Source organism: Amphibalanus amphitrite, unplaced genomic scaffold (assembly GCF_019059575.1).
Source record: "Amphibalanus amphitrite isolate SeventyFive unplaced genomic scaffold, NRLGWU_Aamphi_draft 000047F_arrow, whole genome shotgun sequence".
In the NCBI taxonomy this organism is placed as follows: domain Eukaryota; kingdom Metazoa; phylum Arthropoda; class Thecostraca; order Balanomorpha; family Balanidae; genus Amphibalanus; species Amphibalanus amphitrite.
Window position 1 is genome coordinate 1,501,684 of NW_024881543.1, and position 13,925 is coordinate 1,515,608.

Sequence of the window (13,925 nt, forward strand, 5' to 3'; positions counted from 1 at the left end):
GGCCGATCCTGGGTGCGCCCCTGGGCTGACCTGGGCTGACCGCCTGGGGTGCGACCCGGACCGTGCGGGCGAACAACGGGCCGGGAGCGCTGGTGCTACGGCTGTGCTGCTGCGAGAGCTCAGTGACCGTGAGTGAATAACGAGTGATCGTCCCGGGCTCTCTTCTTCCAGCGACAAAGTGCGAATCGTAGAATCAATGGGATCACGGTAGTACGACTTAATTTTCGGTAAGTAAATGGGCATAAGTTGATATGACTACTCAATGGTAAGTGATTTCATAGATGCGTGGGGCAAAACATTTTCGGACTTAAGACCGAAAGGCCATTTTTTGGATTGACAAGCGTAGCGAGTTAGGCATCTTACGAAAAACTGCATCCGTGTTCTTTTAAGACATGCTGCCGACAATCGGTACGTCTCGTGTTCTAAGATGAGTTCGCCGTCCTTTTGACTTAACCCGCGCCCTGCTGGGGGGGGGGGTGTTTGAACACCCCCCCTTGTGGTTTTTCGCGAATATCTCAAAAAACGGCGGCGCTCCGCGCCGCCGTTTTTGGTACACCTTATCATACATCAATTCTACACATTTTGTGAAAATTTCAGACCAAGGTCACTCAAGGTCAGGTCACCAGGTCACTTGAAGTGACCTCACCTCATAAAAAGTTTCAATGTCTGTCATAGCTACACCGAGTGACCGATCGCTTTGAAACTTTCAGCGATTGCTAAGAGCAATAGCATGTACAAAATGTATATCTCAGAATTTTGATATCGATGACCTAAGGTCAGGTCAATTTTGCGACCTCCCCATTATAAGTCAATGGGAGAAAATTGAAATGCGCCTCTTTTGGACGAAAGACATTATAAACACTCCCGAACACTGAATTACAAGTGGTTTAGACACACTGAACATGAAAATGGTGTCCGTGACCCCTGTTTGTGCCCTGAGGTCATCTTAGGTCACGAATGGTATCTAACAGTTTTTCGCAAATAACTTTTGATAGAGGCATGCTAGAGCGATGAAAACGCCTTATATGTGTTCAGCTCGACGATACGGATCGACTGATATGCAACATGACCCTTTCCGGTCAGGTCATGACCTTGACCTGAGGTCAAATTTTCAAGTTCACCTTTCAAGGTCAAGTTATAGTTCATTCGATGCGTCTTGACGAGAGGAACACGATGCCGGTGAAAGTAAGCTCGTACAAGGCTTGGGTCAAAAGTTATTGCAGAAAAACTGTTTCCGAAAAAAATCGGCTATTTTTGCAGTTTTTGCCCCCTGTAGGCAAATCCGTTGACGTTAGGTCAAATCTGAGAGAATTGCTCAGAAAGGGCGTTTATAGGGCTATCGAATGCACTTTTCCGCGTTGCTGTAGCTCTATTGGTTCCCGAGCTATGCGTTGGCTTCTTGGAAATTTTCGACATTCGACCTGGAAATCGGCGAAATTTTGCCTTCAATGACCTCTGGTGACCTGACCTTTGACCTGACCAAAAAATTGACCGAAGTGATTTCGTCATTATTTTTTACGCTCTTTCGAACGCCGCCTTCCGCGTATCGCTACGTGGCCCAAGAGCCGAGTTACAAGGGGGGGGTGTTCAAACACCCCCCCCCCCCCAGCAGGGCGTGGAAATCCAGGACCCCCAGCAGGGCGCGGGTTAAACAGTGGCGCCTGGAAAGTGAGAGAGTCGTTTTTGTAACGTTTCTCATGGGCTATGCGCCGTTTGCGTTATGAAGGTCCTAGAAAAGGTCGGAGGGGAGGGCACCTTCGGCGCCCGAAAAAACTGGTGCGGATATTCCACCCTGTCCCTGCAGGCAGTTACACCCATGGAAATATGACGTTTTACATATCCGATAAAGCAAGGGGTATTAGTATATAAGGTCCGATTAACAATCCCTCGAACTTAGTGTATACTTTTACCAAGCAAGGCACCGGTAAAGGCAATCTTATCGCAAGTCTTAAAGAAGAAATTTGTTTTGGTGCTTCAAGGATCCGGCTGCGTGGTGACCTTTCCCGTGTGGAACAGTCGGCATTTACCGCGCACACAGTTGTGGGAAGTTTTAGCTACCGGCTCTTCGGACTATAAGACATCTTGAGCTGACGCCAAATTCTGAGTAAAATGCTGGATTGTACTGCTCGTCATTTTCGCGCCAGCTCCAAAATGGTCCGGTAGAGTTCCCGGAGAGAAGAGTTGTTTGAATAAACGGCTTCCTGATGCTGGTGCAGGATAATCCCGTATGGACAGTGCCGCTCTATTGCAGTGTTGCCTCCCCTGTTTTTCTCGCAGCTCAAATGACGTGACGGTTGGCCGTACTCTACTTGATCCAGAAATAACCAGTTATTACTGGATATTTCTTGATATTACGGGTTGGTCGCCGGTCACTCTTGGCCGGAACTGGTCAGCAGGGTCGCGGGCCCAGCACGCGCACTGCACGTGCTCCTGAGCGCCAACCAAATTCGTGTGCCCTTTTTGGCCGTAAATACGTTCTTCGTCTATGGAGCTACATGCAAGAGGGTCCTACAGAGAGGTCAGGGGTCCACAGTGCCGGTGGGCAGTCGGGGGGACCGTACTGTGAGTAATTTTCCGCTGGTGGGGGCGGGGGGACAGGGTAGTTTCGTAGGCCGCCGGCGCTCGGGGCTGGCGCCGCCGGCTGCCCGCCGCGCGGGGCAGGTGCTGCAGTCGCGCGGCGGCTTTTGACTGGAACACTATATATACAGGAGTGGGCCGAAAATAGCCGTATAGTGGCCTGTCGACAGGCGAGGGGGACCCTGAGCAGCACCTGAGCCCACACACCAGTGCACCGTAAGTCAACAGAGGCCGCCGCGCCGGGCCGCGGGCGCCGCGCCCTCGGATCAACATCCGACAGATGTAGTGACACCTGACGACGGCCGGGTGTCGGTCATCAGTGCTGACGTACCCATCGTCACTTAGCTGCGTCAGATGATCGCTCGATATCGATCAACTAAATATTCATTTTGTATCTGAATGTTTGCTGAATTGTGTTTGACAGATCCGTTTTGCGGACATGTTTAGCTTTCGATAGCCGTTCTAAATGGGATAATGGTTAAGGCTCTAACTGTTCGACTTACGACGTCAGGTATAATTGTATTTAAAATGTGAGCTGTTTTTCTATGGGTTTATGATACTGTTTGGTCGGAAAATTGTCCTTGACCTTAATTGTAGCCACATTTTTTCTTCTTCTTAAAACTGTCAAAGTAAACACAGCATATCAAAAGTTGAGTGAAATGCAAACTTAAATTTATTGCAGTTATTGATAGCCGGATGTGAATGTTACAGTATGGGTTGATTGGTTTGCTGGGAGATTATAGTCGGGACTCAGAAATTCTAAAGAAACCGTTTCTCTAGATGTTTATTGTTAAATCATACGGTAAATAATGTGTATTGTTATTGCTTCATACATGCTGTAAGCTTTGTTTTCTCGTAGTGTAGTTTTCAGGAACTCCTGAATGTTCAAACAGTCCTAAACTGCCCTGTAAATAAGCTAAAAAAAATACAACAAACAGACAAGACACGCTAGAACGCTCTTAAACGAAATACATGCAGTAATTTTAACCGTCCCAGCTCTTTTGACCGTGGTGCCACAAAAACGGTCATACCGAACCGGAAACACATCAAAAAGGGGTCGCATCTCGCCACTGTAGTTTTGCTTGAACCTAACTTGAGCTGCAATTTGTGCCAAATATGTATAGGTGTTCACTATTCGGCGTTATGCATCGCATGCATTTTTAACTTATGGTGCATGTAGATGTGCTTATGGAAGGCGTAAATACTAGTGAGTATGTTTACGTAATTCACGATAAAATGTTGGGGAAAGACGCATTTGTATTTAATAGACCATCAGACGTACACCTATCAGTAGAAAGTGAATGTCCCGTAAGCTGCAAATGGTAATTGTGCTGAATGTCGTCCGCGACCCCGCTGTCCGACCTGATCGATCCCTGCTTCATCGAGCTGCGTCTTTCTGACCTGACCTCTAGCCTATGTGAACCGCACTTCTGAGTTCTGACCTGACATCTGGCGTACATGACCGGTGGTTATGTGACCTGACCTCTATTATACAGGACCTGCGTCTGTCTCACCTGACCTCTGCCCTTTGTGACCGGTGGCTGTCTGACCTCACCTCTGCCACATGTGACCCGCAGTTGTCTGACCTGACCTCTGTTATACATGACCCGCGTCTGTCTGGCCTGACCTGCGCCCTATGTGACCTGACCTCTGATCCCTGCGACAGGTCATGGCGCTGCCCGTATCCAGAATTCTGATGACGGACGGCATCAACGTGCAGTGTGCCGAGATCCTGCGCAGCCAGGGTCTGCACGTCACCGTCGCGCCGAAAATGTCCAAGGACGAGCTCATCAAGCAGCTGGAGGTGGGTCGAGTCGGTGGGACGACGACAGGGCCGCAGGTCGGCGGCAGCCAGGAGTGCTGCGGTGTGTTAACGTATTGTTGGGCAATTAAATCGCTAAATCGCTATTTGAGGGCCAATTTACCATAGAAAGGTTTGGTTATCAGTATTTTCTATCATAATTTGTATCTCCAGTCTTCCCTTTTCAAAACACTGCGTGCGACATGTGTTTAGTAATGCATAGGGTAAGGTGCCTAATTAGCGACCCTTTCCGATTTGCGACCTACCTCCCTACAGAAAAACTGGCAGGAGAAAACGGGGTAAAAACATCGTCAAAAGGTCGGCCATAATTTGGTTATCAAATTAAATTATTTTCCGGTCGTCGATGTTTCTGGTGGGACGTTTCAGGTGAGTTCAAATAAAAATGACGAGTTTCTTATCCAAAACGTGTGTGTTTGGGCCCTCTCTGATGAAAAGCGATGCACATTAGGATGATGCATCTTTTTTATTCTGAATCGACATTCCTTTTTTAATTGATTGCCGTTTTCCCATAGTGAATCGCTCAACTGTGCACAGCATGCCGGTTAAAAATGTGTCGCAACTCATATTTCCTATTTGCGCCTGACATGGTCGCAAATAGCTCAAGAGGGGAAAGAAAGGGGAAAAGAGAGAAATGAAAATGAGGTTTTGCTGAAGCTTGCAATGTGTGGCAGGGGATGCCAAATGTCGTCACCGACTGCAGGGGTGCCGAATTCAGCGCGGACCTCGAATATCATACAAGATAGCCCGCAAAATTTGGGTTTCTGCCTTCTTTTCGCCTTCGGTGCATCACGTGATCAGTTTTTACTTACGTAAATGTGTTGGATAAACGTTCCTGTTCGAGTGATTGAGTGCTTTGCGTATAGGTTACCTTTTTGAGATCATATTTCATCTTTTCAGGCGTCGCATTTTTTGCCATTTTTAATATGGGGAAACCCATAGACTTATTAGCGACCCTCCCCGGTCGCTAATCGGGAAGAGTTCCCTATTAGCGTTTTTTGCAATGGCTTGCCAAAATGCTCACTACAAATAAGTTAGTGAATATTGAGGCAGAAAATGACTATATTTTAATAGACAAATGAACGATCTCTCCGAAAATCAAGCCAGTAACACAGTGGCACCCACAGAGCGTGAGCAATGACGGTTCAAATTAAGGGGGTCGCTAATTAGGCACCTTACCCTACGTCCGCAACGATCAAACTAAACATCTTTGCACAATGTGCACATTTCGATGCAAGAAAAAATGCCTACTCATACTCGTTTCGAAACGTTGCGGTCCGGTTTAGTAAGCGATCGCTGGTGACGTCAAAGTCTTGTGTTGGTTTGATGAATGTCCCAGCTGCAGTAGGTAATCAGCGTCTGACCAGTGTTGGCAAACGATGTCCATGATAAATCATGGCGTGAAGAGCGTCTGGTTGAAGGCTTGCCTTATGTGCTTATGAGACCATTTACAGTTGAATACATGCATGCAGACGTGTTACATGTAACCGCCGCTCTTATACCGTGCAAGCTGAGCATATTGCCTTCCCACTGATAATTGGCAAGCTAGGATTGAGTTTTAGGTACCTGTGGAATAAGTACTCTGACCTTATTTATGTACTTCAAAACAGTAACATTTGGCATCCTACTCTGACTTTATTTATGTAGGTACTTCAAAACAGTAACATTTGGCATCCGTTTAAAGAATATGCGGGTTTGCGATTGCGTCGGGGACATGTATAGGTGCCCTGTTACTTGGTGGCATTTTATAGCTTCGTTAATTATGCCGTCTTCCCAGTCACCACATAGATAAGATCTTTGAGGATCACGCACCATAAACCGTATGCTGACCTATTCATAGCTGCAGTTCTGATGATCCAACAAAGCGGCGCACTGAATTCAACCCTCATAGAACATGCTAGGACGAATAATAGGTTTACAAATTCCTTCACTGCTTAGAAGTTGTAGGAAACACGACGTATTTCCCTGACCACTACGGCGAATGTCCATGTAATGTTTCGAGGTATTGCTGCAATGCCCGCTACCATTATGTTTATGTTTTTGGTAACCGTCCAAAGGGGCATAGGGCATTTCAGTGAGAATTGCAAACATTGTGTAATGTGTAATTGCACCGAAAGCTGATGCTGGAACTGCAACACATTGCGAAATATGCTCCGTCTATTTTTAGTGTCTCCGGCTGTTGCTCGTAGTTCTGACGTTTCTCGACCCGTTGTTGTTGTTGCCGCTCTTTCCGTACGACTCGGTGACGTCATGTGCTCGTGTTTCAGAGCCACGACACGCTGCTGGTGCGCTCGGCCACCAAGGTGACGTCACAGGTGATCCAGGCGGCGCCGACGCTGAAGCTGATTGGTCGAGCCGGAACGGGCGTGGACAACATTGACCTCGACTCGGCCACCAGGCACGGCGTGCTCGTCATGAAGTAAGTAAAGCCCTGAGGAAGAATTGGCTGCCACCTGAAGCCAACTGACTAATTATCCAAGCTTACGGACATTTTAGAAATAATTTTGCACATCACTATACATAGGTACTCCAATGAAAAAACATCATGTATGTATTTCTTACTAAGCGTTGAGTGTATTTGTCACAATAAATGATGTGTAAGAACTAGATGAGAGAAATGTGAATGCCCGGTGTCCAGTGTAAAAGTGTAAGAGCGCATTAAAATAGTAAGAGCATATTCATTGTTTACAAAAGAAACGTACATCAACCTGAATAACGGTTGCCGTCTGAATAGTTGGCCAGGCTCCAGCGCCGGTTGCTAACCGAAGTCCCGTTTTTCTACCGGTCCACATGCACCCTGCATGTATGACCTAGACTCCTGGTCTGACCCCCCCCCCCCCTCCCCCAGCACGCCTGGAGGAAACACTCTGAGCGCCGCCGAACATACATGCGTCATGATCGCCGCACTCAGCAGGAACTTGGTAACCGCCTGCACTTCTCTCAAGGACGGCAAGTGGGAAAGGTCAGTGACCCGGGCGGGGCCGGGCGGGGTGGCAGCCGGCCCTCGGTTCCTGGAATACCGTGACGTGTATACTGCGGGGTTCGAGCGGGTGAAAGCAAAGGTCGTGGCTTTTTGTCCGGACTCGGGTTGTACTGGATATGTGCTGCGTGGTCGTAATATCGGGTACTGAAGTCCTTAAACGTTACGAATTACGATACCCGCGCTCATGTTTTGTTACATCGCAAAAAACTGCGGTCGATTCTTTAATTAAATCGCGACCGTCTACCACGAAATAGCATTAGACAGGTCGTTATCACCGTGACGTTCACGACATTTACATTTTTAGCTTTAAGCGCACAATATTGTTATACCGACAGATACATCCCCGAGGCCGACAGATACATGTCGCGTGAGTGAAGTGCGAGCAAAGTTCTTAAGTGGGCCGAAGCACAATGCATATCGCTTCCGAGTTCCATAGCGCAATTCGTTGGAGAGATCATGCAGATAAAACTATCCAATACCTACAATTCATTTATTCACCAGAAAATAACACGCATCGCTTTCGCTAGCCCAGAGCCGTGTCTGAAGCCGTATTCCATCGGAGTGTGCTGCGGTACAGCCTACCCTTGCAGGTGTGCGCTGCGGCACAGCCTACCTGTCAGGTTTGCGCTGCGGCGCTGTGGCACGGTGAATGTTCAGCCCATTTCAACGAGCGCCGGACGACAATCCAGCCTCAGAAATAGCAATATGCTGTCTGTTCAGGCGTAACTTAGCAATTCCCTCATTTTCGGCTAACGCTGACGTCGTTTCTCCGTCCTCAGGAGTAAGTTCATGGGCTCTGAACTGTACGGCAAGACTCTGGCGGTGCTCGGCCTCGGGCGGATCGGACGCGAGGTGGCGCACCGAATGCGCTCCTTCGGAATGAAGGTAGGTGGCGGCAACAGACGGATCAGATATCCGTGCTATGTCAGCTGACGAACATATGTTAGGACTCGTACATTTGCTATCGTACATTGCACATAATGCTACATTTTGAAATTTATCGGTTCGAGGGCAATAATCTCCTGTTGAAGCGTTTTCTTCCCGCATTTGCTACATCGTGTCAGTCGTATTCGCTCACCGTTTACGCTTTATTTTATTTTCTATTGATGATTTTTATGAGGAGGTGCTTCTCTTATTTATCAATAAGACGATGAATGTGCGTTTAATTTGTTCGTAAATAAGGCATATACCTAGCTGCCAATCTATCGAAGTCGGCTCTCACCGAACTGCCCCTCCCTCGCCCCGTCAGGTGATCGGCTTTGACCCGATGGTGTCAGCCGAGGCGGCCCGCGAGTTCCACGTCGAGAAGCGCGAGCTGGACCAGATCTGGCCCGACGCCGACTACATCACCGTCCACACGCCGCTCATACCGCAGACCAGGAGTGAGTGTAGGGGCGGGTACAGTGGCGGGGACCTGGGCATCGGCAGTCCAGAGATCAAAAACTCAAACATGTAATCGTTGATCGTTAACCGTGATGTTGAGATTCTGCTAATTCGTGATTGTCTTTTAGAAAAAAGGACGGAAAATCGGAATGGGAGGAGTTTTAACGTTAAGCTCATGTAGAAGTATTTAATGTTAGATGAAGGTTATGACGTAAAACATGTTATATTTGGTGTTTATTTACCCCCCTCCTTCCGGCAGATCTGATCAGCGCCGACTCTCTGTCCCGCTGTAAGCGCGGATGGTTTGGTGTTTAATTACCCCTCTCCTCCCGGCAGACCTGATCAGCGCCGACTCTCTGTCCCGCTGTAAGCGCGGGTGGTTTGGTGTTTATTTACCCCACTCTCCCCCCCGGCAGATCTGATCAGCGCCGACTCTCTGTCCCGCTGTAAGCCCGGGGTTCGGGTGGTGAACGTGGCGCGCGGCGGGATCGTGGACGAGGCGGCGCTGCTGGCCGCGCTGGAGTCGGGCCAGTGCGCCGGCGCCGGCCTGGACGTGTTCGCCGAGGAGCCGCCGACCGACCTGCGGCTGGTGCGGCACCCGGCCGTCATCTGCACACCGCACCTGGGCGCCAACACGGGCGAGGCGCAGCGGCGCGTGGCCGTCGAGCTGGCCGAGCAGATCTGCACCGCCGTCCGGGTGGGTGTCGGGGGAACGGGGAGATTGGACGCGGGACAGTAGCCGGGGAAACTGAGCGCTCGAATGAAAACTGGACAGACAGGGAGAAGGGTGGGTTCAGGGCAGATGCAAGGGCAGATTGGGAGCTGGAGGGTCGTTATAAGTCCCAGCCGACATCAAAGCTCATTTCATAATGCAGAACGTGAATGCAGTGAAACTTCAGTTCGATACGAATGCCCTCCCCACCTATGTTCCTCTCCCTATGACATTTCTCTCCCCACAGAGCGGTCCTCTCGCCAGTTTGTCTTTCGCTCCTCTAACATGTCTGTCTTGTCTCTCTTCCCTAACCGTACATCTCTTTCTCAGGGTGGCCCTCTGGCCGGTCTGGCGAACGCCGCCTGCCTGACCAGCGCTTTGAGCGGGGAGAGCCGGCCGTGGCTGCAGCTGGGCCGCGCCCTGGGAGCCGTCACCGGACAGCTGGCCGGGGTCGGCTCCGGACGGCCCTTCGAGCTGCAGGTCACACTCCGAGGTGAGCGCCGAGAAACTGTAGTCATATTCCTGAACAGCGAGGAGGAGCAGCGCAATGTTAACTAGTTTCGTCTCGTCTTGCCTTCTAGCCTGCTTGGGAGGGTGATGATCTTCATGTGCGATTCAGGCCCTCAACACGCACAGCGTCACAGTGTTCCGTCTCCTAAACTCACGAACTGACCTCCCCTCCTCCCCCACAGGCCAGGAGATGTCGCACATGCGGCCGTTCCTGGGCTCCTCGGTGCTGGTCGGCCTGATGTCTGGGATGACGCAGAACGGTGTCAACCTCATCAGCGCGCCGCTGCTGGCCCGGGAGGCCGGCATTCGGGTCACCTGTCTGCTGGAGGACCCCGAGGCCACGGCGCGCACCGTCACTGTCACGGTGGAGCTGGACGGACGGAGACACACGGCAAACGGTGAGTGAAGGCGAGGTTGGTGGGAAAGGACGGAGCGTAGACGGTGAATGGATGGCAGGCGGGGGACGCTTCTGTAAACGGGAAGCAGATTGCTAACCCGAGTTGTGTCACGTAGGTATGTAGAACATCTTTGTTTTTTCAATGAAATGTGCATCAACGACATCCTGCGTTGATAAAATGGGTCGAGTAATTTTCCATCCATTCCGTCCGGTGAAGCACCCAATAAGATATCTGCCTTTCCCCGTCAGGTGTCTAAATTAGACGGTGATCGATGTGTCTAAGCAGCCCTGTAACCGATGTGCTTCCGCTCCCCACAGGCACGGTGCAGGGTGAGCAGGCGACGCTGCTCGAGCTGGACGGCTCCGTGTTCGAGTCGGGCGTCACTCTCGGCGGCAACATGCTCTTCTTCCAGGCGGACGGCAGCGGGGCGGCGCTCACTGAACTCATTTGTGAGTACCCGGCGGGGCGAGGGACTGACAGGGTTGGGCTGGGCGGGAGCGGGACTGGCAGGGCGGGAGCGGGTCGGCAAGCCAAGTGACGTAGTGTGATAGAGGGACGTAATCGTGCTGAAAACTTTCTCACACATTGCCTGGGTGAGATGATTGTCGACCTAGAACAGGAACGCATGATCAAGGACGAGTACGTAGTGTGTGTAGGTTGGTCTTGGGATGGCTGGACTTCGGAGTGTTTTAATGTAAACACCGTAGTCTGAGTCATGGTACCCAATGGCCCTCTACCAAGCACCAGTCACTCTACCATTAACCGCTGACCCCCTCCCCCACAGCGACTCTGGCGGCGGCGCAGGCGCAGCTGCAGTCGGTGCTGACATCTAGCGGCAGCAGCGGCAAACCCCTGGTGGCCGTCCGAACTCAGAGCAAACTGGAGACACCAGAGCTTCTACAGACCCAGCACGCCAAGTTCATGCTGCAAACCGAGTTTTGATTGGCCCGTCACGCGGAATGTGACGTCATGAGATTGTGATGTCATCTGAGGACCATAGGATCGTGATTCGGGGCATAGGGATGCCGGGAGAGCGTCCTTCAACGAGATTCATTAATTTTTTTGACTGTATTAACGTTTATCTGTCAGAGAAGAAGTCATATAGCTCTGGACGAAACGGCGGCCAGGTTGTCTGAACGGTGAAAGACATCTTTGCTGCCGATTATTAGCTAGAAGTGCATCTAAAATTGCGATATTTGCGAATAGAGTGCGAACGTTTTTAGCCTTCGATCTGTGACTTAGTCAGGTCTGATTTTACTATTGTGATGCGTATTAGAGAGGTTTTAGCTAGAGGGCCGCGACAGACAGTTGCCTATTGGTGTCACAGGAATGGTGCTGCCATGTGGCGACTAAGTGCCGTAGTCTGCGGGTTTCGGCGGCCGGCCGTCGCCGCTGTGGTTCCAGCTTTCATCTCTCACTCGGCCCGGTGCCGCCAGCACTGACTAGGCCGTCCATCTGTACATAGTCACCCATCTGCCGGGGCGGCCCGTGGTCCCCGAGACACGCCGACCGTCCAGCGCCAGCGTGTATTTTTACCGGGGCGCCGGCGCCGTATCCTCAGACTGTAAATACATGTCGGGGGCGACTCCGACCCACACAAACCGTCTGTCTTTTCTGCTGACTGTTCTCTGGCCGCCGAACGGAGGGGCACACTCACAAGTAACAGGCGTCTCACTCACTCGAGAACACTCACAGCAGCGCGAAAAGCTCGCAGTAAATCGTTGAAGCAGAATGTACACAAAATCACCCTGTCGAGCTGTGATCCACTCAATACAATCAAGGCGACATTTGTAGGCAAGATAAAATCGCAGTTAGCAACGCATCACACGCATACAATCGCGACTCGTATAATGCAATGATCTACGCACAAAATGGGTGGGTTACGGGTCACGCTCTATGCAAATCTGATTACAAAATGCTACACCACTTTCGGACTAGTTCCGAACGGCCCACAGCGGAACAACTACTGATAAGCCGCAGTATGTACTGGCAAACTACTCGGCCACCGCGTGACAGGAATATTCACACACGGAGCCAAAAGTCGCATCCTGTGTCAGTAGACGGGCGTAATACTCCAGCTAAAAGCCTCTGGGTGGACATGAGACAGCGGATTAGGGGGAAGCAGGACGAGACACTGAGGCATAAATAGAAAACTGACTCAGCAGTCCGCTCAGTCTCACCCTCCTACCGTTCGTACAAGAATACGTCTACCGAATCAAACTGAGGCGACCCACTCTGTTTCGGCTCAAATGCCCCACTCGCAGCCATGAATATCAAACCCAAAGAAAGCCTGAAGCACTGTAATATCCATTACTTCATCACTGGATGAATACTTTTAACCAGTCAAGAAGCTGACCGACGAGCAGCCTCACTCGGCTTTTCCAAATCGACTCGGCGACATTAATTGCTGCCAATGAGCTGCAAACAGCGCCATTGAGACAGCTAGTTGGTGTCTCTGACCGTCTGTTACACGTCAAGTCGGCACAAAACCAAACCAAACACGAGTCAGGTCAGTGTAAAATGGCCCCACAGTATAACGCTAGACCGACTCCCTTCCAAAAGTCTCTCGTCCCCTGCGCTCACCCTCCCGGCCTCAGTACCGACTCTGCCAGACAAAACCCATCCCAGGCGGGCCTAGCCAGTTACAGGGAACCCCTCACACAACCGACCTCAGGGCCCGGGCTGCCGAGATATTGCTGCCGCCAACGGACACACTACACCAGGTACGGTACCGCAGTGCGTACCGCACCGGTACCGTACCGCGTACGGCCTCAGGTACCACGCCGCCTACTTGTACAGTCGCTCCAGGTCATCCTTGTAGTAGTTGCTGAGCTCCTTGCGTTTGAGTTTGTAGGCGGCTGTGACCAGGTTGTTATCGGGCGACCACGAGACCGAGGTCAGGGCCACCCGGGCGGGGATCTCGGCCTTCTCCAGACGACCTGGCGGAGGGGAGCAGACACAGAAGGTCAGAGGGGATTGATAAGACAGTTTCGGATGGCAGCCGACATAGATGATGGGGATGGGGGACTTCATTTAAGTGTCGCTATTTCCTCACAATCACAAGCTAAGTTACGACAAGAACATGTGGGTGATTCACTAAAGCCGAATTTCTTATGAATAATCCGCACTGAGACTGTCGAAACACCCTGCCCCAAAGCCCACCCAACCTGCATCCCACTCCCAATCAAACCATGTCACTCTTCTGCCCTCCTTATCACCCCCCCCCCCCGTCGCACTCCGCTGCCCCCACTGACCGTGCCGCGCCTGTTTGACCAGCCGCTTCTGGACCTCCTCCTCCAGACGCTCCTCCTTGCAGAGCTGCTCGTGCGACTTCCCCTCGGCCTCCGACCCCAGCACCTCCTTTGCCAGCAAGCCCAGCTGCTTGGCGTTGGCCACTACCACGGCCACGACGAAGTTCTTGGAGGACTCCCCGTAGACGAACATGTTGTCGACGAAGGGGCTGGTGCTGAGGATGGTCTCCACGCGTCCCAGAGAGACGTACTCGCCCGCCTGCAGCTTCACCAGGTCCTTCTTACGGTCTGC

The 13,925-nt window shown here is 51.2% G+C and overlaps 2 protein-coding genes across 8 annotated transcripts in view; one reads left to right on the forward strand and one right to left on the reverse strand.

The window, feature by feature from the left end:
• LOC122377612 (D-3-phosphoglycerate dehydrogenase-like) lies at positions 1-11,983 on the forward strand. Of its 3 annotated transcripts, none has more exons than XM_043357850.1 (11): positions 1-227; positions 4,244-4,381; positions 6,664-6,815; positions 7,245-7,358; positions 8,159-8,264; positions 8,629-8,761; positions 9,179-9,459; positions 9,805-9,967; positions 10,167-10,382; positions 10,700-10,831; positions 11,167-11,983. In XM_043357850.1, exons 2-11 carry the CDS (start codon positions 4,247-4,249, stop codon positions 11,322-11,324), a joined length of 1,590 nt encoding a protein of 529 aa, XP_043213785.1. In that variant the 5' UTR covers positions 1-227; positions 4,244-4,246; the 3' UTR covers positions 11,325-11,983. The 3 variants fall into 3 exon arrangements, with proteins under 3 accessions (XP_043213785.1, XP_043213786.1, XP_043213784.1); XM_043357851.1 differs by having other exon boundaries at positions 38-128; XM_043357849.1 differs by lacking the exon at positions 1-227 and adding an exon at positions 2,626-2,793.
• LOC122377611 (long-chain-fatty-acid--CoA ligase 4-like) overlaps positions 11,895-13,925 on the reverse strand; it is a 17,371-nt gene continuing 15,340 nt past the window's right edge. For all 5 annotated transcript variants that reach the window (XM_043357848.1, XM_043357847.1, XM_043357845.1 and 2 more), the window contains exons 14-15: positions 13,637-13,921; positions 11,895-13,321 (exon numbers count right to left, since the gene is read on the reverse strand). In XM_043357848.1, coding sequence (XP_043213783.1) covers positions 13,170-13,321; positions 13,637-13,921 — 437 coding nt within the window. In that variant the 3' untranslated portion in view covers positions 11,895-13,169. The remainder of the gene's footprint in view (positions 13,322-13,636; positions 13,922-13,925) is intronic.

What these genes read in the sequence shown, in the direction of transcription:
- LOC122377612 (XM_043357850.1), top strand. Translation starts at nt 4,247, where the DNA reads ATGGCGCTGCCCGTATCCAGAATTCTGATGACGGACGGCATCAACGTG. An exon ending in AAGGACGGCAAGTGGGAAAG is followed by an intron (nt 7,359 to 8,158) that starts GTCAGTGACCCG and finishes CTCCGTCCTCAG; the next exon opens with GAGTAAGTTCATGGGCTCTG. An exon ending in AGATCTGCACCGCCGTCCGG is followed by an intron (nt 9,460 to 9,804) that starts GTGGGTGTCGGG and finishes TCTCTTTCTCAG; the next exon opens with GGTGGCCCTCTGGCCGGTCT.